This window comes from Geospiza fortis, unplaced genomic scaffold (genome assembly GCF_000277835.1).
Source record: "Geospiza fortis unplaced genomic scaffold, GeoFor_1.0 scaffold40, whole genome shotgun sequence".
Taxonomy (NCBI): Eukaryota; Metazoa; Chordata; class Aves; order Passeriformes; family Thraupidae; genus Geospiza; species Geospiza fortis.
This window is the reverse complement of record NW_005054297.1, coordinates 16455362-16478603: the sequence shown is the minus strand read 5'-3', so window position 1 is coordinate 16478603 and position 23242 is coordinate 16455362. Positions and strand designations below refer to the sequence as shown.

General features: G+C 39.3%; 1 protein-coding gene across 2 annotated transcripts; it reads left to right on the top strand.

Annotated features, from left to right (window-relative positions):
* The first annotated feature begins 4976 nt into the window (after positions 1 to 4976).
* Positions 4977 to 15554, top strand: ASAH1 (N-acylsphingosine amidohydrolase 1). Of its 2 annotated transcripts, none has more exons than XM_031066690.1 (13): positions 4977 to 5021; positions 5215 to 5305; positions 6450 to 6536; positions 7383 to 7461; positions 8366 to 8440; positions 9255 to 9300; positions 10580 to 10724; positions 11913 to 11967; positions 12170 to 12251; positions 12855 to 12986; positions 13218 to 13341; positions 14016 to 14072; positions 14729 to 15554. In XM_031066690.1, exons 1-13 carry the CDS (start codon positions 4999 to 5001, stop codon positions 14816 to 14818), a joined length of 1086 nt encoding a protein of 361 aa, XP_030922550.1. In that variant the 5' UTR covers positions 4977 to 4998; the 3' UTR covers positions 14819 to 15554. The 2 variants fall into 2 exon arrangements, with proteins under 2 accessions (XP_030922550.1, XP_030922553.1); XM_031066693.1 differs by having other exon boundaries at positions 13218 to 13276; positions 14048 to 14072; positions 14729 to 14864.
* Positions 15555 to 23242: the final 7688 nt, after the last annotated feature.

Sequence of the window (23242 nt, the reverse complement as noted above, 5' to 3'; positions counted from 1 at the left end):
CCGCGGCGGGGCTGTACGAACCCTTGCTCGCTCCTGCGCTCGGGTCCGTGCCCGTCTGTAATGTCAGTGTCGCCCTGCTACGCCGCAGCGGCGATCTCCAGAAGGAAAGTTCCAAGGTGCTTGCTGCAAAAGCGCACGGTTGTGAATCTGCTGAGTGTGTGCGCTGTGGCTCGCCCGAGGGGAGGAGCGTGGAGCAGGTGGACTTAGTGTGTCCTTTCTTGCTCTTTTGGCCGTTTGGGTATTTTTAACTGAACAAATGAAATATTTAACTTTTGGTGGAATTGGGAAGCTGGGAATGCGGGAGTAGGCGTTTGGAGCAGGCTGGCTTCCATCTCCTGGGCATGTAAACAGTTGCTCTTGCTTCCTGGTGTAATCCTGCAGCAGCGAAGCATTCGTTCATCTCTTGAAGTTCCTAAATTTACTCGTTCTCTATGAAGAGAACAGGTTTTAAATATGTCTGGGTTTCAAAATATTTTTTGCAATCTATTTTTAAATATTTTAGGAATATACTACCTCTTTTATTCTTTACTTTGCTCCAAGTCTTTTTTTTTTTTAAGTAAATTGCATTGATTTGGGGAAAATTATTGTGGGTTTTGTGAAAGGGCAGAGCTGCAGGAAATTACTGTGGACATCTGGATGGCCAGTGTTCCCTTAGCATCTTTTAATACACAGGATTTGGTTTTTCTCTCTCCCCTCTCTTCCCTTCTTCCAGTCCCATCCTACCAGCCAAAACCAGCTTCCTAATGCTATAAGCTATCTGCAGCTTAAAACACCTTCAGAATTTTAGCCAAAAGTGTCCTGGAGTGTGGAGTTGTAGGAGAAAGTGCCAGCTGTCAGCAAAGTAGTAGCATGAGAGCTTGATTTGCATGTGATTTCACTTGGTACATCTTTGCACTTGCACAATATCCGCTGTGTATCCAGGTTGTGCTGCTGTGCAGCCAGATATTAGGCTTGGATATTTTATTTTTGTTGCGATGCAGGGTTGCATCACATGCTGAAGAATTCTTCCTAAGTGCCACTGGGTTCATGTCATTAACAAAGAGCACAGAAGATAAATGCCTTGAATTGCATCTCAGAGGTGCAGTCCCTTCAGCTTTCGCTGAGGCCCCCTCAGCCATGCTGACCTTTTTGTCCAAACTGCAATTTAGGTTGTCTTGTCAGTGCTTTTTCTACTGCAAGAATACTCTTAACCTCTCTCTTCAGAAAGGTGAACTGCATTGTTGCTGTTCAACAATAGTGTTGCATTGGCATTATCCCATGGGTGAAGGGGAGCAGAGAGGAAAATGTGTTAGATCACAGAGTTCATAGACCAAAGGATGCTCAATATAACAGATTGACTGAAAAGCTGGAATTATATTTAATAGCTCAAAGAGGTAATTTTCTATTTGCTTTTACATAGGAAGGTGAAAAATATAAAATACATAAATATTAAGGAGGGATGCCAGAGACGGTCTGCCTCAAAAATAAAGAAATAAAGGAAGTGCTGGTATTCCTTAGACTGGACAATCTACATTCAGTCTGTTTCATATTAATGAAATCAGGCTAGGTGTCAAAATATTTATTCAGCAGTTATTAAACCATGCATTAATTTTCTGTACTCCAGTCAATAATAACTGTTACTACTTGATATTTTTTTACAGTTCACCCAATTAATCTCAACAGCTCGCTAAGTTACTTGTTTCTGTTCCACTTTTTTTTTTTACACAGTCAAAATATAAATCTCTATGATACTTCCACTTTTTATTCCCATATTTCCCCATACCATGTTCTACTTCTCCTCCGCTGTGTTATCTTCCTGTTAATGTTTCGATCCCGTGCTGTCACACGTCTGATTTTGTGTCGTTACATACATCTCAGTTTCAAAGTTGGCACTATGTAAGATAATCAAGATATGCAACCTACTGGTAAGAGTACATTTTAGAAAGCAAAACAAAGGGAGCATTAAATCACCATTCAAGAATAGCTGTATTGCTCTTAGGGGGTTCAGTGGGTGTTTGAAAAGCACATTTATAGTGGTAATCTGCTGTCTGGGTCCAGCTGCCAATAGCTTTTTCTAGGGGATGACCTCTGGCTTGTCACATTGGAAACTGAAGGTGATTCTGTCATGCTGGAAGGATGTTCCTGGCTTTCTTGGACAGCATTTATTGTTCTTCCAGTGTCAAGCCTCTGCAGAGAGGAGAGCCCCAGTGACCACAGTGATAACTTCATAGCTTATTTTACTCTGGTTATTTAAAGGTCTTGATGGATTTTCTGCTGCTGCCGGAAAATTCTTTAGGTGTCTTTTTTTTTAACCTTCTCAGAAAGCTTTGCAGATAATCTTTAGCTGGTTGCAAAAGATAACATTTTTTTTTATTCCCTGTTAGAACTTAGTGTAAAAAAAAAACAAAACAGCAAAATCCCCCACTTCTAGTTTTCCGATTGTCTTGACATCTTTTTAAGTTGCTGCCTATTTGCCAGGAGCTGTTGCAGTCACTTGGTTTGTTCTCATTGGAGAAGAGACTGAGGGGAGACCTCATTGCAGTCTACAGCTCCTCACAAGGGGAGCATAGGGCAGACACCGATCCCTTCACTGATCTCTTCTTGTTGCTGATCAACAGTAGGACCTGAGGGAGTGGCCTGAAGCTGTGTCAGGGAAGGTTTAAATTGGGTATTAGGGGAAGGTTTTTCACCGAGGCTGGTGGAGCACCTCCTGTCAGAGATCAAGATGCATTGTTCTCAGGCACAGGGTGGGACTCTTGGACTTGTCCCATGCAGGGCCAGGAGTTGGACTTGATCATCCTTTGTGGGTACCTTCTAACTCAGGATATTCTGTGATTCTATGATGTAATAGTTAACCTAAAGAAACAGTTAATATTAGCTCTAATTTCTTCAGATGCCTCAATCAATTTTGAAAGATGTACAGGTTGTTTTAGGAATTACTAACTTCTTTACCTTGCTTTGTACATAGACAGGTTAGAAATCTAAAAATACCACATGTAAGGAGGGAATATTTTCTCTATTCTCTATCCCTTTATCTGTTGCATTCCTTACCTTTTTTTGTAGCTTGGCTGCAAAGCACTGGGAAGATAAAAATAGGTGCAGGTACAGGATTAAAATCTCAGGGGAAGGTGCCAGGAGTGACGTAACGTTTAGCGCCTTTAGCTTAAAATCCTCTGAAATCAGTTTTGCACAGGTGCCACTGTTTCCTCTGTGAGCATGGGCTCTACTGACAGAGCAATGGAATTCTGATCCACTTTGGATAAGTTCTTTTATAGAAGCTTTATCTGTCAGGAAACATATTTTTGATGGAGATATTTCCTGAAGGTCCAAATGTGTACATCCTATCCAGTAGGATGTATATGTGATGTCACATCTTTCTGATGGATTTTAGAATTGCAGGATGGAAAATTGCACAAGACAGTTGCGTCAATACTGTTAAGCATTTGTCTGGCTTTGCACAAAACCTCTGACTTTTGTTGCCTAATTAGTCATCTGATATCCCTCCTACCCTCCTTGTTTTGATGCTTCCTCACTTTGAAAATTAAATGGCCTTTTGTGTTTGACTTTTTGTTCCAGCTGTGCAAAGGCTGTTAAGTGCACTGCAGTGAAATCTCGGAAGCACAAAGCTGCTGGTCCTACACCTTCACCTCATGTGTTGGAAAATCAAAATTAATCTCATGCTTTCTCCCACCAACTGGAAACAGTAGAAAGAGATAATATTATCACACAGAGAAATCAATCCCAATTTAGAATTGCTCTTTCCAGTTGTAACAAATTAAGCTGTTTCAAGTCTATGGCATTGTGTAAGACATTGTGTTTTCTATATTAATGCATTAAAAACAGATAATGAGATTAGCCCAGAGAGAACATTGATGTGAGTTAACTTCTTTGTCCCAGTTACGTAGGTGCTGGAGATGTTGTAACAGTTTTCACTGGAACCAGAATGCATTTCAAGGACACACTAGTAATCTAATTAATACAACCTAATAAATACTGGAAATCGAGGGTGGGGAGGAAGGGAAATGGTGGTGGAAGGATCACTCCATATTTTGTTGTGTTCTCCCTCTCAAACAATTGTGCTTTGGGAGCTTTTCTGTGGACTCCCAGAACAGTACATGTTCCTTTCCTTTTTCTTAGGGAGATATATTAGACTCTAAGGAGCTTACTGAACTTCTCACATAGTTTTGGGACCAGACCTGGCCTGCTGTCAACTGGCCTGAAGCACAAGTGTGGGTGGCCAGTAGGCATTTGCTTGTATGTCACTGCGTAGAACATAGAATTACAATTGTGGCATGTATATGCATATGTTTATTATACTTATATGCATGCTTTATATAATTGATAGAAAAACAACCTTGAATTCACTTTGATTACATCTGAAATATTTCTCAAACTTTCATTTGTAACTACCCATGCTCCCAGGAATGAAGGTTACATTCCTGGGTTTTTTAGTTACATTCCTGAATTGCACCCCACATAATGTTTAGCACCACTTCAGCAGCACTTCTCCACGCTGAATCCTCAGCTCATTCCACCAGCTGAGGGATTGCCCAAAGTTCATTATGCTTTCCCTGCTCCAGCTGTACAGTGCAGCTTAACCCTAAACATAATTAGGAATGACACTGTAAAATGGGATTATGAATTGGACAAACAGAACAGACTGGTCCATACTGACATCTGAGGTTCTTGAACTTGTATAAAGAATATGCTTTTGAAGGGCTCTTCATTAAATCGTGTGGAGTAAAAATATATACAGTTTGTATATTTATCATACCCTTGTGCTTGCCATGGAATACATTAGGCAAGTTGTCTAGAGGTCTGTCAGACAGCATGGGGAAGATGCTGCTGGTCCCTCTTCATCTACTTTCCTCTTTCCAAAGTCCCAAGACTTTGAATTAACTGACTAGTCCTAAAGGTTTAATTCAAAACTAAGTCTACTAGAATAATAGTGTTTTAACAAAGAAGGTTAATAGTAATGTTTCATTGTCTTTGCAGTATGGAGAAGAGTGTAGGAGTAAAATGTACCCTCCTTCAGGACCAACGTAAGTAATCTGATTCAACTTGTCTAGCAAATTACAGAGAAGTTGTGATTTGCAAGTCTGAACATGATTTTTTCCTTGAAACTTGTTCCTGTTGCAGGTCTAAAAAATGCTAGTTACAGGTGGGAAGCACCTATTTTGTCAAATAATTTTTCAGAGCCTTCTTTAAATTTGATCTCTGGTGTTTTTCTCTCAGGTTCAAAGGTAATATACCCACATATGTCATAAATCTCGATTTACCTCCCAGCAGAAGGTGGGATGACTTGATGCGTGACAAAAAGACAGAGGTGAGAAATGCAGAACTGCTCTGAAGCTTAGCAGATCTAAAACTAGCACATAGCCTTTTGTTTTGAGAAAAGTTTTTAAAGGAATACATGTGCTAAAAGTATCTGAAAGGCATAATATTTCCTGTTGACTTTTCTAATATGATTCCAGTTCAAAATAATAGCTTGAGTAATTTTTTTTTTCTGTTTAACACTTAAGGTAACAGCATCAAGTGTAGAGACTTGTGTTTGGGATGTAGAGGTGTAAAAACCAGTGTGCCATAAACAAGTGTATGCCATTCCATTTATCAAATCTCCTTAGTGGTGAGGTGGTGCAGAATGAAGAGGGAGCAATACACCAAGGGAACAGCCTTGGTAAACTGAAGTGAAACTGAGGCAGCATTTCCTCTCTGCACCTCCCTACTTCTCTCAAAATGCTGTGTGAGATGATGAAATGGCAAGGGGGAAATTAAGAGCCTATTTCAAACTGCTTAAAACAGCTGTGGTGAAGATGGATGAAAATTGAGTTCAGTAATTTTTAATTTCTCAAGGCTAGGGCTTTTTTTCTCTATCCCTTGACTTTAGACTTTCCACTCTGAAAGCCAGACAAATTCTACTTACGTGCTAATATTTATTTTAAAATGTGTTGGAAGCTTCAGGTTTCACCTTAAATTCTGGAGAGTTTTATCTCCTGTGTACTTTGGAGTTAGATCACATGGAGTGGAAGTCTTATTTGTGACATTTACATGTTGCACATCGAAAGCATGTGCTTTCATAAGCAGTTTATTGAGTGTTTTTGTCTTCAGTAACATCAGTGCTTAAGCAAAGAGCTTGAAATTAACATTCCAAAAGACAGAAGAGTGCAGAGTATTAAAATGTGTTCAAAGGAGCAGAAGATGAGGATGGCTTTCCTGTAATTTGTTATTTCTGGTAGAAGGACACATTGGAATTAATCAAGAAAGTTACTTGAACAAAGCTTGAAGAGCGATTCTAGTGGGGTCTTGGGGGTATTTGTCTCACTAAGAAGGTGACATTTAGCCCTTTATTTAAATATAGTTATAAATACTTTATATTTTTCTCAACAAAGTTTTTTTTTCAAAAGTCTGTGAAAGAGTTTTGTTAGTATGCTTAAGATCTTCTATTCAACAAAAGTCCTTGTTCTTTTTAGCTGAAGACTGTGGTCCAGAATATTAAAGATATAGCAAATACCTTCTTCCCCAGTGGCAAAGTTGTTGACATAGTGGATAACAAAATAGTAAGTATTTTCAGCTTAATTATTTTATTACTGTATGCTCTGACTACAGAATTAGAATGCTTATGAATCTGGCAATTAAGAACTTTCAAAGTTACTAATTTACAAGTTCTTAATTCCACTTCCAGAACTAAACAAAAATTGCAGGTCTCTTCCTCCTCTAATTTTTCCTAAGATCTTTTCAAGTTTGGATTAGTAACACTAGACAAATACGCAACAGCCTTTGATACTGTAGCAAAACACTTGACTGAAATTTTTTACCATGTTCCACTTCTTTTAAACAGTAGACTAAAATCAGGTTTTGAAAACTGTAATAGGGACAACTTTGACCAGGCCTCACCTTAAAAATTGATTTGATTCTGATTAGAGTACGCTTTGGCATGGAACAGGGGAAAGCAGTGTAGGGTTAGAGACAGCAAAAGGTCAGCTCTCTACCCCATCTTTAGTTACAGCTTATCCCTGTGTGCCTGAGTGGACATAAATGCAGCTTTTACACTTTGCCATGCCAATGGGTGAAAATCAGGGATGCCTATAAACAGTGACATTGAGCTCCATTGCAGTTGAGCTTTTAATATATACGAGTCCTACTTCAATTTCTGTCTGTTGCTGCAAAGAGAGGCTGTGCTCGTGTCCATTGCTCACGTCAGTGTTTTGATAAGTGTTTAACTTCCCTTAAGTGTATACTTATCTCCCAAGTACTCTGCAAATATCCTCACATTCTACAGGCTGCAGAGAAATTAAACACTCAATAGCTGGGAGAAAAGTGTGCTTCTTGAGGAGACATTTGTTGTCAGTAACAAAATACTGTTAATTTAAACATATATAATACAAAAAAACTTTTCCTTTCAGGCTCATCTGACTGCTACACTTCCTTATCCTTTCAATGAAGAGCTCCAAGGGATTGCAAATTCATCTGGGATTCCTTTGGGTAACAGTTTCCAACACTTGATTAACATAGTGGAAAGCTAGGAATACAGACTCATTTAAAATTAGTGTGTTTACCAATATACAGTTAGTTGTAGCCATCTGTGACGTTAACAAATCATTACTTAAGTAGTAAAAGCAATAAATTACACCTCACCCTAAACAAAACCAGTGTTTTAGAGGAGAATGGAATAAATCACATAAGCCTTTTATCAGGCTGGGACTGCTCTACGGAGCTGTAAGTTCTCACTCCTAGGTTTTGGGAAGTGGAGCAAGTCTCAGCTCCTGTGCACCAGAATTTGAGGGAATCCTTTATTCTTGTTGGTTTTGCACTCTGCTGTGTGTCTGCTGTTGACATAGAAAGAAGTCAAGGCTCAGTTTCCTGCTGTGCTTTCTTTCCCTTGTGGTCCTTGCCATGTCCTTCGGCCTTCCCTCTGTACCTCCTGCAAAAGAATGCCATTCCAGGTGAGGAGTAGGCACTGAGTTCTTCCAGAACTGAGAGAGAGCAGGACCACTGCCTGTTTGCACTGCTTCCCTCATACAGGAGCACTACACCTGCTGCTAGCAGCAGCTCCTACATGGCAGTAGTGGTGCATATAGCAGCTTTCTTCTTTAAAGTGAATTTTATAGCTTGTTTTGGGGTTTTCAGAGGAGGAAGTAGCAATGACTGTCAGCTTTGGGCATGGTGAGGCAGAAAGTCAGGGGATTCTGATTCTTCTATTTGCTTTTCAGGAAGCTCTTGATTTTGCTGAACCAGTCATTTTAAAAATCAGAGGAGATTTAAATTGAAATGTTTAACAGAAATATTACAGAATACTGAATTTGCACTATGGTTTTTTTCCAACCATTTTTTTCTGTTCATGGCAAGTTTCAAACTATTGAATTTTGTTTCTTCTTTTTTTTTCTAGGGGAAATCGTTATTTTTAACATTTTTTATGAAATTTTTACTGTATGTACATCAATAGTGGCAGAAGATAAAACAGGTAATGCAATCCAAAATCATGTTAACAGTTTTCTTTTATGTAGAAGAGGGTCCAACTCAGTTACGCAAATACAGTCCGCCTTAACTGCAGCCAATAAGGTCTATTAAAGAGACTAAAAGATGCCTAAGGACTGATAATTAAAGGTATTCCTTGAGAAAGGGAATAAGTGTTCATAAGTGTTATAGGTTTAAAAAAGGACAGAAATGCTTTTAAAGATAGTTTGGGTTTGGTTTTGTTGGATGGTGAGTTTTTTGTGATTGGGGTGTTGGGGTTTTTTTTAAGAGGTGGTATTTGTTTTTCTAGGGGAAAGAAACACCAGTAACACACCTGAAACTTTGTCCGTGCCATGCAGGATTTTGTATCTAGTTTCTAGATATTGCATGTGTATGCTGGTAGAGAAAATGGACAGTCTCTTCTAAGAAAAGAGACTCTTTCATTCTCCTACTTAGTTTTGCAGCTCTTGTCTGCACCTGTTCCAGCTTAGGAAGTTTCTAAGAGATTCTCAGAGGGCTTACAAACATCTCACTTTTAGAGGAAGCTCAAGGTGTTGCCATTGCATTAAGATAACTTGGAAAGATTAGAAACTGAGATGGACAGCAGTTTGCAAGATTACTTGATTTCAGTTACGGCAAAACACTTCTCTGACCAATAAAAACCCATCATTATATTGTGGTTATGAAAAGGGCAAGTAGAGAATGCTATTTTCCCTGCACACTTTCCCAGGTATTTGACTGCTTACTCATTTCTTGGGTCTCTAAGCTGAAATTTGTCTATTTCTTTGGAAAATTGTATTTAATTATTTATTGTTTTATAGGGAAACTGTACCATGCCAGAAACTTGGATTTTGGACTCTTCCTAGGGTAAGTATTTAAACTTGTGACTTTTTTTTTAAACCCAGACAAAAAACAAGCTGAACCTTAAATAGATACATACATTCTTTGAGTCTTCTTTGGATGTCTGTAAGACTGTGACAAGTAATTCTCCATTGTGTGTTGTAAAAAAAGGCTAAAATGAAAAGATCAGGATGTTCTACTGATCTTATGTCAAATTGCCCCAATGCATCAAGAACAGCTGTGTTTTGCTACTTACTTTTTTTCTCAGCTGCAGTTCAAACTGTGTCAAACCAAAGAATGGCCTATGTAGCCTGATCTCTGAGGCACAATATATCTTGTTCTTTACATGATGGGATGAAGCATCAATTTTAATATATGCTGTGAAATGGAGATTGGATTGGGGCATGGCGTTTTAATGTTTCCTTCCCACTCCTCCCCCCAGTTACTGTACTGTGCTCCACTGACACTTCCCATCATTCTTCATTTCCATACAAACTCTGTAGTTTGTTGCCCAGCACTCATTAGTTCTCCTTTCATGCCCCTGATTAGGTAGTTCAGCATTTGCTTTTATTTCCCCAGTATATTTTGTAACATCTTTCATCCAGATGATGCTCAATGCACAATTAGGATTTAAATGCTCATCTTTATTAAAATTCTTACATACCTATTAAAACTCACCCATTGTCTACTGTGACTGCACCTGTCCCCTGGTTTTTGGCTTGTGTTGGACTTCTCTGACTTGCCAGATACTGTGAACATGATTCCTGAAAATTAAGCAAACTTTCAAAGCTTTTCCCAGAGTCTGGATTATTTCTAGAGAATTTAACAGTCTGCTAAGTGCTCTGTGTCAACCTTGTGCCTCCAAACTGGTCTGGCTTATTTTACAAACTAGAATTGGTACTTCCCTTCATGTAGAGCAAATCCAGTAGTGCATGGCTTCTTTTCTGCCTTTGAAAAATAAGAATTCAAGGTTTGGTGTCACAGGCAGTACCTGTGGCTCCCTTTGCCAGCAAGTAGAGAACAAAGTTATGTGTTCAAAACAAACCAGCTGTGATGGTGGTGCTTTTTAACCCTGAGCAATATATATGCTCTTGCTTCAAACAAAACTTAGTTCTTTTCACTGCCAGCCTCTGCATTTAGACTTTTTAGTTGTTCCTTGCTGGTGCTGCTCAGGTAACTACAGAGCAGTGATCTTGCCTCTGTAACATCAGAGGACAGGCATGATACACAGGATGTCTGCATGCTGTGAAGGAAAGCTTTGAAAAACTACTGAGGGAAGTTTCAAATGCTGTACTCTCTCCGGCAGGTGGGATGTTAAAAATAATTCCTGGACATTAACTCGGGAACTGAAGCCTCTAGTGGTACTCTTGGACTTTCAGAGAAACAACAAAACAGTGTTCAAGTCCACAAATTTTGCAGGATATATAGGCATGGTGTCTGGAGTCAAACCAGTAAGTATGGGAATGGGGCCTTGTCAATTGGTTACAAATGCTTCAGACTTTCCTTTAATATTTAAATTTTTCTGCTTTCATGCTGTGCCTCGGGATGTTTTCCAATAAATGATCTCTAAGTTGTTCTGGTGCACAGCATAGCTACTTGAAGACAGATAAAAGAAAAAAATGCTGTACCCATCCTTGTGAAAGGAGATTGCCTAAATGAAATATTTCTGTTTGGACAGTTCTTAAAAACAGCATTGAATTTTGAATATGAACAGGAGTGAATACGAAGTGCTGAAGTGGTTAGAGTTTCTTGCTGGCTAATAGCTAATGCTGTGATCCCAGAGGGGAAACAGCACATTTGTGCTATTTAGTTCTTTCTGCAGTCCTTCTTGGAAAAGGCAGTCCTGCATTTTAAATTTTTTTTGTTGGGTTTTCATTTAATAGGCACCTGAAATCTGGGGTTTATATACATCTTAAAAACCAGCAGTACAGAACTATATCAGGGTGTCCAATTTGCCACAACTTTTCCTTTTCTACAAGCTCTATCTTCTGTTACAGGTAGACTTTCTTCTTGTAGAGCATTTCTGGCATAAATCCCTGCATTGTATCCATGTATTTTTGTCTTCTGCTCAAATAAATTTGGAAGATGCCATTCTGAAAATGATTCGGTGTAGCTGAATTCACTTTTTGTCTGAAACATTAGTTGCAGGAGACTGAGATTTGAGTTTGAATTGTGTGTTCCAGTTAGCATGGGCTGCAGTGTGTGCAGCTGCATGCCCATGCAAATAGCAGTAACATAGCAGGATGTGCTTAGCACTGGGACTTGAAAATCTGCCTTCAAACTAGTGTAGTACTCAGAGGTCTGAGAAGAAGGTGACACATAGCAGGGAAAGGAAACTGCTGATTCAGCAATGCAACACAGACCAAGAGGAAAACATGGCCACAGGCTTGACTTGCTCAGCATAAAAGCATGCCTTGCTGATTGTCTGCCTGGTCAAAAAACTAATTTCTACTTATTCAAGCCCTGACAAATTAGGTTCTTCTCTACATGAGCTTGATCTTGCAGTCTGTTACTTGAAGGGAAAAAGTCTAGCAAACAAGCAGCTCAATTGACATCTAAATTGCAATGCTGCCTCTTGTTTATTACTGGTACTCATGGGCTGGCAATGACTGAAGGTTGGCTTGTTTAATGCTTTTCAGAACTTGTTCACTCTGACAATGAATGAGCGTTTCAGTCTTGATGGTGGTTATGTGGGTGAGTAATGCTCATTTCTTTCATTATTTCTGCACAAGTTTTCCAGACCTTGGGCAAACCAGTTACCTTAATAAACAGACACACAAGTGGTGAAAAGATTGCAGGTGAGTTACATAAAATGCAGCTTATTTTAAAACCAGCTGTGAAAGTTAGAATTGCATCAGTGAACCATCTGAAAACAAATTTTTCTGATATTTTGCAGGAATCTTTGAATGGTTTCTTGGTAGAAGAGATGGTATGTGGATGGGCTTTCTTACAAGAACTGTATTAGAGAATGCTACAAGGTATTTCCTCTCCCTCTAAATATCATGCTCCTTTAATCTGCTTTGCATTCAACTAGCATGAATACTGTAGATGTATGCTTAATATCCAGTTATATAGATACCTTCCTTGTGGCCTTAACTTCTAATAGTTCTGGTGTTGCTGGTACTCTGGAGCAGGAGGCAAAGCATCACACGTGATCCCTCAAATATTTTTCCTCAGACTTCATTTTTCCTGATGAGCCTGTTGGTAATCAAAATGGGTAACAGCATTCTGCATCAAAGCACATCCAACAGGTACCAGTACATTGTAGGAAGTAAGCAGAAACAAAGCTGTTATGTAATAAATCAATTCAGTGGAATATGACACAGTATGTCATCATTTTACTCATATTTTAAGTGTAGAAAAAGTGCAGAGAGCACCTCTAAACAATCTTACTTTAAGTGCAAAATGAGACAAGAAGCTTTGCTTAAATGTGTTCCTTTATCATGATCCTGTTTCCTCATATGTGCATGAAAAGGGAAGAAAGGCTTAACTACCCAAACTTGTCCTGGGTCTGTGGAACTTGCTCTTCAGTACTTGAACCATTTATAGCATTTAACAGTCCAACATCATCTTACCCACAGTTACCAGGATGCAAAAGACAGACTGGCAAAAACAAGATTGCTGGCTCCAGCTTACTTTATTCTGGGAGGAAAAAATTCTGGAGAAGGGTGTGTGATAACTCGATCCAGGACAGCTGCTCTGGATATCTGGGAGTGAGTATGCTTGACCTGACTCAGCCTTCCAGAAGAGAACAAGTTCCACCACTAATTGTGTGCTCTGTTTCTTGTGACTTCTGTTGTACAAGAACTCACTTCTTTACCATCATTGAAAAATACCACAGCAAGCCTAAAAATATAATGTATCTGTGTATAGAATATATACAGTATATGTGTACTTGCTATATACTTAAAGAAGCAAAACACAAACTTAGACCTCTTTTCCAGCCTTGATATCAAGAAGGGTACATGGTATGTGGTAGAAACCAACTACGATCGCTGGAAGCCTCCACTGGTGCTGGATAATCGTAGAGGACCTGCAATGAAATGCCTGAACCAGACAACACAAGAGGTAACATCCTCCAAATACCTCATATCCTGCTGGTGTGAAACTCCCAGCTTGCACTACTGACCTGACACAGCCAGGAGCATTCAGGTTATTTTCAAGCTCAGCTGTAATGACACAAGTGGCTGATGATTTTGTGGTAACTTGTCTCTGCTTCTGGGTTAGAAGAAGCTGCCTCTTCACATGGGGAAGGTTTGTGGGTTTTTTGTTTATTTGTTTGGGGTTTTTTTGGGGTATTGTTTTGTTTTTTGGTTTGGGTTTTAGTTGTGGTTTTAGGGGGGATTGGGTTTTCGGGATTCTTTTTGGTTTGGTTGGTTGGTTTGTTTGTTTTGGGCTTTCTTTTCATCTAGGTGGGTTTTCTGAAGGTATCTCCAGCAGCTGCATATGCAGGAGGGTACACCCAGAGACACCTTGAGAAAGACTTTCGGTGTTTTTAGGGTAGTTTTACCAGTGAAATTCAAACACACACTCTGGGACAGCAAACACACTTAAGTGTGCCATGCTCTACTAAGATCTGGTCTGGTCAAATTTTTGAAGCCCACATTCTTCTAGTATCAAAGTGTTATGGGTATCTTGTACTCTTAAAATTGCATTGTGTTTTTTAAGTGAAGTGTGAAATAGTTCTCAGCATTACATTAACAGGTAATGCCCCTTAATATCAGTGTATTATTTTCTTGCAGAATCTCTCCCTACCTGCAATTTATGATGTTCTCTCCACAAAGCCTGTGCTCAATAAGGTAATGCTTCTGTTTTTGCAGGAAGTTTAGAGTGGGGAGCAGACCACTAACTACTGTACATATAAGGAGGAGGCTTCAGTGGTACATTCAGGGGTTTTTAGGTGAAAACATATGTGTTAAAACAAATTTCATATTACTTTGTGAAAGCAAAATGTAATTGCTGGAATAGCTATTTCCCAAAGGCCCTACAGCTTTAAAATTCTCAGTAGCTTGAGCCCTTTCCTCATAATAGGTGGTCCTGGTTTGAGGCAGCAGCTGCTCTGGAGACATCTTGAGCACCCTTCTAACCAGAACTAATGTGTGATCTATGTCTTTGTAATTCACATAAAACAAGTTAATATACCTCATGATGTAGCCATAGTACAGGGACACTACTCTGGCAACACAAGAGGTTTTAGTCTGGAATTGAAATTTTGGTGTTCAGGAAAAGAAATCTGAAGGAAATAGTTTTTAATAGTTCTTGAATGATGAAGCTTAGTTCCTGTGCTAAGTGGAGGCATTCTTGACTGAGAACACAGACAATTCATACTTGCATGTATAAAAAAGGTAAATGCTCGTTTTAGTAGAACTGTTCAGCTGTATCAGAGAGAGTTTTCCACTAATTCCTGTAATGTGGTTGATTTTCTTTTTTCCTCTTCCCGCCCCGTGCCCGTTAGCTGACAGTGTGCACCACGCTGATGGAGGTGTACAGTGGCCATACAGAGACTTACCTGCGGGAGTGCCCAGATCCCTGCAGCCCTTGGTAGCCCTGCTCCTCTCCGTGCTGGAAGCTGCTTGTCCCAGCTGGTGTCCTCCACGAGAAAATGCTTCTGGAAAGAGATTACTTTGACTCCTTTCTTCAGAAATCTAATGGCTCTACAGAAATGGCAAAGTGCTTCTAACAGTGAAGGACCCTATCTCATAGCGGACTTTCCTGCTTTGTAACCAGCAGTTCTGCTGACAAGAAATGTATCCTCATGAGTGTCTGGTGTGATTTCAGCTGTTTCTGCCAGATGAGTTCAGCAGTTAGTTCTAGATCTCTTCAGTCTTGGCAGTATTCTTGGTGTGTTGTTGGTGGGGGGTTTGTTCATTTTTGGCGTTTTTGGTTTGATTTATTTAGATTAAAATCCTTCTAAATAACACAAATTATAATGGCACCTACCAAGCATCAAAAAGAATTGGCCATCTGGGACAATACAATTCTGTTATTCTTTCATAAGCACTTAAAATTAATTGCTATTGTTCTGGTATAATGGGAGGATATGTCTGATATACCCTTTTACAAAATAACCTACCAAGTGTCATATTTACTCACAGAAATATGGGGAAATACCTGAAACAAGATCTGAGCCAAGAATGTCTTGCTACTGATTTATAACTCTTTTACTGAAGCTCTTTCTTGGCCTGTTAATAAATGTGTTTTTTTAATACAGATTTTCTGTTGTCTCAAAAAAAAATACTAATTCAATAAAGAAAAGATACTTTCTGTCACCACTGATTTCATACTTCAGTCTGGGACATCATGCATGTTAGATACCACAGTGCTTTCATTTCCAAGTAGACTGTGTCTGAAAAACTGATTTCTTCTGATTATGTAAAATGGTAGTTAAAACTATTATCATAATAAGGCAGTTGGGTTGCTTTGGGAGGATTTTAGTTCGTTGGTTTTTTTTGAAGGTGGGGAAAGGAAGCCAAGTCAGATTACACCATTGTCTGCAATTCAATTAAGAAAGAAAGGTTGTTTAGAGAGAAGTAGTGGCACCCTAATATCCTAGGAAGCAGATGATATAGGAAGCAGTAATTTTATCTGTGCCACTAAGCTGCATTGCTGGGACTAGCTTACAGTTCCAACTCCTGTGTTTTCTACACAAGAATGCTATTTACCAAATAATTTTAGCAGCTGATACAGAAACACAGCTTCTGGTTGAAGAAAATGAAGTACTGGTATTCTAGGCCTTAGAACAATGCCTGTAGTGGCACAGCAAGAAGCAGTTAAGGAGGATGTAACACTGACAAATTGAGAGCACACAGAAATCAACGTCCCACTGATTAAACAAGGGCCAGTCTAGTTGTACATCCAATTTCCTTTTTAACAGAAGCATGCAAGCAGAAGTGTGTTAGCATGATTGTACTACCAGGGTCCATTTTTAATCTCAGCTATGAATATTGAATCTATTGAAACCAAACATAACAACACAATTGAAATCAGTGAAAAATGCATGTGTGAAATGCAGCTCCTGGGCCATTTGATTCATAAAAGACAATTGAACCAAGTCAGATGTTGCAGTTTGTACTGTAAGGAGCCTATCACCTGTTTCTGAGTGCACACCTCAACCTGCCAGGGGATTGTTAGGATTTATGTAGAATGAAATTGTGTAACATCCATAATCAAATTACTGCCTAATTTAAAAATCTGTTTACTTGCTTAATTAGTTTTGTCCCACTTTAGCATATGTAGAACACGGCAGTGTAGACTAGTAACAGTTAAGTAATGTCCCTTGTGCAAGACAATCCACATTTCCATACTTGAAATTGCTTTACAATTGCAAAAGGACAGCTAAATTCCATAGATGTCTGTCCGGAATGCCCATGCTGCTATTGACTAAAATAAAGCTATTTAAAAGCAAAACCCCCAACAACTGTCTTACTGTGTCTGCTCACCGTCTTACTGTGTCAGTAACATACAAAAAGTGATGAATGTGATTAATTGTTTATTGATTTAACCTTCATCTGTCAAGTCTGAAAGTTTTCTCAAGCCAGACAAAAAGTTTAATTTGCTTTTGTTGCAGATAGGCATCCTATTTTTGATATCAGTTTATTGCCTTTCCCCTGCTGCTGCTGTTCTAGGCACAGTGACTGTTTCACTGAAGAAATGTTTGCAGCTACTTGCAATGTTGGGATTTTGTTTAGCTGCCTTTTACTTTACACAGAAAGATACAATGGCAATGGGTGTGGTTTTTCATATTAATTTGCTGCACACATAGTTGAGATCCCTCACAAACACTGAGGGAGTGGCCTGATTACTTTTTCTTAGGTTTGTTTTTCGCCAAGTAACCATCCATATATATTTTTCTCTTCAAGTTTACCTAAGAGATTTATACAGCTTTCCTAATTCAGTTGTGAAAAAGAAAATTGTTGCAAAAAAAGGTCAATATGTGAGCAACAAGAAAATAATATTTAATTTTTGATTATTACTGCATAGCCTAGTTCTAGAAAAACCAACTTTAGTCTTGGCGTCTAGCAGATTTACCGTTTATGTAAATACAGAGTTAATCCAGTTTACTATAAACTAAATTAAATAAGGTGTTACAGAAGAGACCAAGCTGTTTGGATGCTGGCATTTAAATGGAAAAAAAAAAGTCAGTTTGAAAAGAAAATTTTTCACCTTTACTGTTTCAGGAACCCATGCAGTGAAGCCCCATACCATTTCAGAGGAAGAAAGAATGCCATCTTCCATGTTAAAAAGCAAAATTTTGGCAGTTATTGAGGACAGGAGAAGGCAGGAATTTGAATCTTAATCAAAATCAAGCAGTAGTTTTGGGGCACACATGCAACTGAGTTTGCTTTAGAGTCAATTACGAGTCAAGCTTTGCTTAGAAGCAAAACTCCAGAGCAGGGCCTATAGATGTCCTGGCAAATACCTACAAGCCAAGCAGCAAGAGTAAATAAAAGATTCTCAGTGGAGTGAGCGGGCATGATGGAAAGTGGATGGACCAGCAGCAGGTGAGAGCTTCAGGCAGGCTCCACAACTAACAATTAAATACTCTTTCCTCCCAGCATAAGCATGTGTCCTGCTTTCACACAGCAGCTCCAGGTGTGAGGGCTACAGGTGCAAGGAGAAAAATGCAAAGAAAAAGCTCGATTTCACCTCAGTAGCTGGCAACAGCAGCCTATGGCAAGATCCTGCTTATAGCATGGATCATCAGATGAACTCTTCTACTTTTGGAGGACCAGAACTGTTAGTGAGAAGGGCACACCCAAGCTCTCTGAGCAGTAAAACCTCTCATCCTTTGGACCAGAAGAACAAGATGAGCCAGGAGTAATGCTCAATCAAAGAACTGGCACAAGCCACAGTTTGCCTTGGGAAGAAAACTGCAGATATTTATAATGCATTTTGTAAGAAGCTGCCTTTGACAATTAAGAGAGTCTGAAAACTAAACCTACCAGTTGGCCAAAGGCTGTGATCTAGAACCAAGCAGACCATGTGGTTTTTCCCTTGAGCTCTGCCTACCAGTTTTTCAGACCATTGTAACTTGGCAGAATCAAAGATTTTAAAGGTCCTTTGTAACTATGTCTGCTCCCACACAGTTCCGTACGGGAGAGGACAATAATTTAAAAGGAGCTAGCCTGTTTACATACCAAGAAGCACTATACTTAGGTCATTTCTGATCTACAGTGAATCAGCTCTGAATTACATTAATTGTATATGGGACAATCTCAGTCTAATCTGTTTTGCAAAGTTTGTTCTCCTAGCTCAAGGGTTACACATGAGCAATGGAAAGATCCCAGTAGTGAGACTGCCTCTGCTGGAGATTCTGCATTTAAAGTAACTCCAGTCTTTGCTTAATGTTTTGTACTATTAGTCTTGTCTTTCTTTTAAACTTGCTATGTTTTCTCTATTTGGCAGATACACAGTGTAGGAAAAAAACCCAAAACATCCCTAGGTTTTTTCCTCCTTATATTTCAGTGAAAATGGGTCATCTCAGTAAGAATAATTTTTTTTTGTCTGCACTAAAAAATGATTAGATCACAAGCACTGAGTTGTAGCAAAGCATTGCATTGCCATCTTGTTTTTAAAGCAGAACTTTAATTCAGGTACCTGGATTAGACATAGTCTAAAGTTTGGATTAGACATAGTCTTTTCTCAGGCTACACCTACCATCTGAATTGCACCAGTATTTAAACCTTTGAGTAGTTACATATAATTTGCATCAGCTTAGTTTCCGAAATGCTACATTTGCATTTTTGCAAGAGGTGTACATGCACCATCCCCTGAGAGCCGGAAACAGTTCTCTTAAGACAGACATATCCAGCTCCATGAACCTTCATGCCTTCTGTGTGAACCAGGTGGGAAAAAGAAGTAAATGTGACTGGATGGAAAGGACAGGGAAGGGAGAAGAAAAAAAGTGAAAGGAGCAGGAGCTAGTCAGGAAATGTCAGAGGAAAGAGAAGTAAAACAGCACAAGACAATAGTGGCAGACTATGAAGATCTAGCAACTGCAGTGTGCTCCTCTACTGACCCTTCCTTTCCTGCCAGCTGAATCCCCAACCAAAATGTGCCTCCTCATCTGCAGCAACTGCTGTTACCATTTATTTTCAAATTTTTCCGAGAGTAGATCTAAACTGATTCTTTAGGAAAAGAACATTGAAATTAAAAATACATATTATCTCAAGCAACTGTTCTTCAGATTTAAAATCAAGATAAGTTGCATTAGAAGTATACTCAGGCTGTGAAGTGGCCAGAAGCATAGAAGCCATTCATTCCCCTTTCTTTTTGAATCAGAAACAGTCTTTTTGTGTGATCCCAAAATTCCTTTTGCAGAGATCCCTTCTTTCGCTCACTGCGTACGATGGGCTGTGTTCCTGTGAAGAATGAGAACAGCATAATAAAGGGGAAACCTGTTCCAGTTTTCAAGACATCTCTCTTGCAAGAGAAGGGATGATGCTACAGACCAGACACATCTCAGTATAAACTGGTTCCACTAAACTCTCACCCCAGCTCTGCCAGGTGCTGCACAGGCAGTAGGTTGAGGTGTCTAGCTGGTACCCAGTCTGTGATACCAGGGGTTGTATTTTGGAAGTACTGATCACAAAAGCAATTAAGACAGTGGGAGTTATGCTGCAATCATATAAAGTACTGTAAAGTGAATCCTATTTTTTTTACATCTCACTTAAGTCTCTCAAAACTATCCAGCAGTCTTGATTTCAAACTCTGTACATCAGAGCTCCATATGTAACACAGGCACAATATTCCCTTACTTTTCTCATTATCAGGAAGATAAACTCATGCAAAAAGTCTAAAGCTATCAAAGAAAGTTGATTTAGTTTGATCCCAGCAAGTCTTCAAGGATCACGGAAGGGAGAGCACCAGAGGGAAACTGATAGAAAATGCATCACTTCAGTGCAAGGTTTGTTTGGTTCACAAAATAAGCAGATCTTAGAGCACGTTGAACATAGACACCCCCACGTTGGCTGAGGCATTGACTTTGTGAAAGGGCCAGCACAGGGAAAAACAGGAGATGTGACTATGTGACTAAGAACCCTGTAAGCACAGGGCAGCAGGTTACACACAAGCACTTATTATGCTTCTGGTGTTTTCTTATTTTGTAGTGCTTCAGCGTCTGAGCTAGACAGGTCAAGATTTTAACTGATGAGAATTAAAGACACAGCAGATCCTGGCTTCCATGTGTCTGTGCAAGAAAGAGACAATAAAACAACTTGACACAGATCCCATTTACTCAAGGTGTGCACCACAACCTCCCACCACGCCATCTGCACCAGCCTCTGCTCTGCCAACAGGTCAAGCATACCACTTTTGTTTTGGGAAGATCTTCCCTACACCTTTGCCCTGAAAAGCAGCAACCCACTAATTTTCTCCTCCAACCTCTGATCAGACTCTATATTTATTTATTCCTCCTAAGACTGCTCATTATCTGCCTCCTTCCTATCAAGTAGCCTGCAAGTGCAGTGCATGCCCATATCATTCCAGATAAACATCCCAGCCACCCAAATGGGTTTGAAAGGAAGCCAAGTGACTTTGCCTATCCCCGTCTCAAACTCCCACTTTCAGTTATGTCTGTGTTACACAATATCACAACAACATACCTGCTTCCCACGGCCCAGGTGCCAGGGCTACCTGCAGTCTGAGATAGCTTCTTGATTTTTTTTTAAATAAATACCATACTTTATTTTTGAATTTTTTTTTCTTTTTTGGCTTGGCTCTGAGTGCAGAGCTGAGCCAGCACCTCTGTCTGCTACATGGGGGTTAGCTGTCCTTGCCAAAAGAGTTGTCAGCCACAGCATGACAAGTGACAGCTGTTTCCTGTTTCTGAAAGCAGTGTCACCAGCCACATCATCCCTCTCCTTAATTTAGAAAGCTGTTTTGTTGTCATCTGGTTCTACACTTCCACATGCAGGCTGAGGGCTGTAACAGGAATAACAGCACTGAGGTTACACGACACTTTCCCTGTTCAAACCACTGGGCAAGAAAACCCACAGGAATTATTTATTGTAAATATTTCCCACAGACTAAACCCAACAGGTAGCAGCAAGCAGTCTTGCTCCCCTGTATTTTCTGCTGTAACATGACAACAAAGGAGCATGCTCAAGAACCACTATATGGAATGAGGTTTAGTTCTTCAATGTTACCTTGTGGGCATTCTACGTTTGCAGTTGAAGATTTATGCCAAATATACTTCTCAGCTCTGAGTATCTGCCAAGTGGATTCTTACAAATGGGAAAACAAAAAAAAAGAGCAATAGCAGAATTTTTCTCAGCATACAGGATGAAACCACTTTCTTCTACTACAACATACAAAGCAAGACCAGAGCTAATACCAGGGATTTTTTTTATGGTCACCTCTTCTTGCAGTTTGTAAAAAGCAGTCTCAAACCTTTAATGTTTTTAAATCTAAATTCCTGCTTACAACAGTTAAAATATGAGGGTTTTTTTTTTCTGATATCCCTCAGTTCTCAAAGGCACTACCTTCTGTAGTGACATTTACAGACGCCAGTCCCACAATCTGTCCTATGCAGACAAACACCCACACCTTGAGTTCTCAGTGGACCCACGTGCCTGGCAAGTCAGAGAGTCAGAAATGCAGCAACAAACAGCAGCAACAAAAGCACAATACATGCTGTAACACATACAGTGGAGCTTTAAGTCACTACAAAACACCAGCCTCCACTGTGTGTGTAAAAAAAAAAAAAGTTCTGAAAGAGACACAGATTTGAGATGAAATGTGATGATTGCAATCCTAATAGAATTCAGTGTTTTAACCTTGTACTGTACAATGTCTGGCAACCTTATTTCAACATTGTTTTTGAACGAAGATATTTAATCCATAAAATAGTCTGCATAACTTTGTCTTCTAGAAAGGTACAGTGAAAAATTGCTCTTTCTTTCCTTTTGAAGACATAAACCACCTAAAAGGATTAATATGTAAAAATATGGGAACTAGTAACCATTCCAGTTTTTCCTTTAAGATACTAAAATTTCTAGTTGGGTTTGGTTCTGAAAGTTTCTAAACAAATTATGTAAATTACCTATCCTAAGTACTTGGTTCACAACAACAAAAAGAGTTAATGATTATGTTACTTTTAGTCTTCTAAAGTTATGCTAATGAAAACACTAATCAAAGATTGCAGTCACATTTTCAGTCCTTGCCTGTTGTAGGTGGATCTCATGGAGCAATAAGATTTATAGCTTCATCATGACACAACATATATAAGGCTGAACTCACTCAGTTGCTAATGAAATGTGATTTGGGGACTCTTGCACCAGCTGGGTGATGATTAGCGCTTATCACAGATAGGTCTAGGAAAAGGCTGGGAAATACTTAAGCTTGTTTTGCAGTTGCTTTGAGCTCTTAGGAAAGGAGCAATTTCTCTACAGCATCGGCCTGAAGTTTTCTGCCCGTACAAGAGAGGTAATGATAAGGTGTTAACTGATTTGCAAGTGATAGGGTTATATGAAGTCTGGCAAAATCCTGTCAAATCTTTCTGTTTTAGTGCCTTTTAAATTGTGAGATGGGTACTTTGTCTTCTCAGACAGCTCAAAAAAAATGTTAATTAAGCAACTGACTTCAGAGAAGCCTTGCAAAACTTGCTCTATATGATGCCTCTTGACTTGAAATTCTGCTTTTAATAGTTGCCTGCTGGCACAACAAACAACTCTGCATAAGTTTCCCACAGCAAAAAGAGCATTCTAAATGTAGTTTCTGATTATGGGAATGGCTCCATATAAACTATAAACAGCGGGGTCACTCAAACATCTAAGTTATTGAATATTTTTTAAAATAAATGTTTTAAGAAGATAGCTCCTACCCTCATAAAAAGAAATACTTTAAAAGCAGAGGAAGTTCAAAGTTAAACTCTGACTTCTAGACTATCTTGTCTATACATGATATCAGCTGGGGGAAAAAAAGGCAGGAAAGAATCTATGTGAGTAGTAGAATACCTGTCTCCTTAACA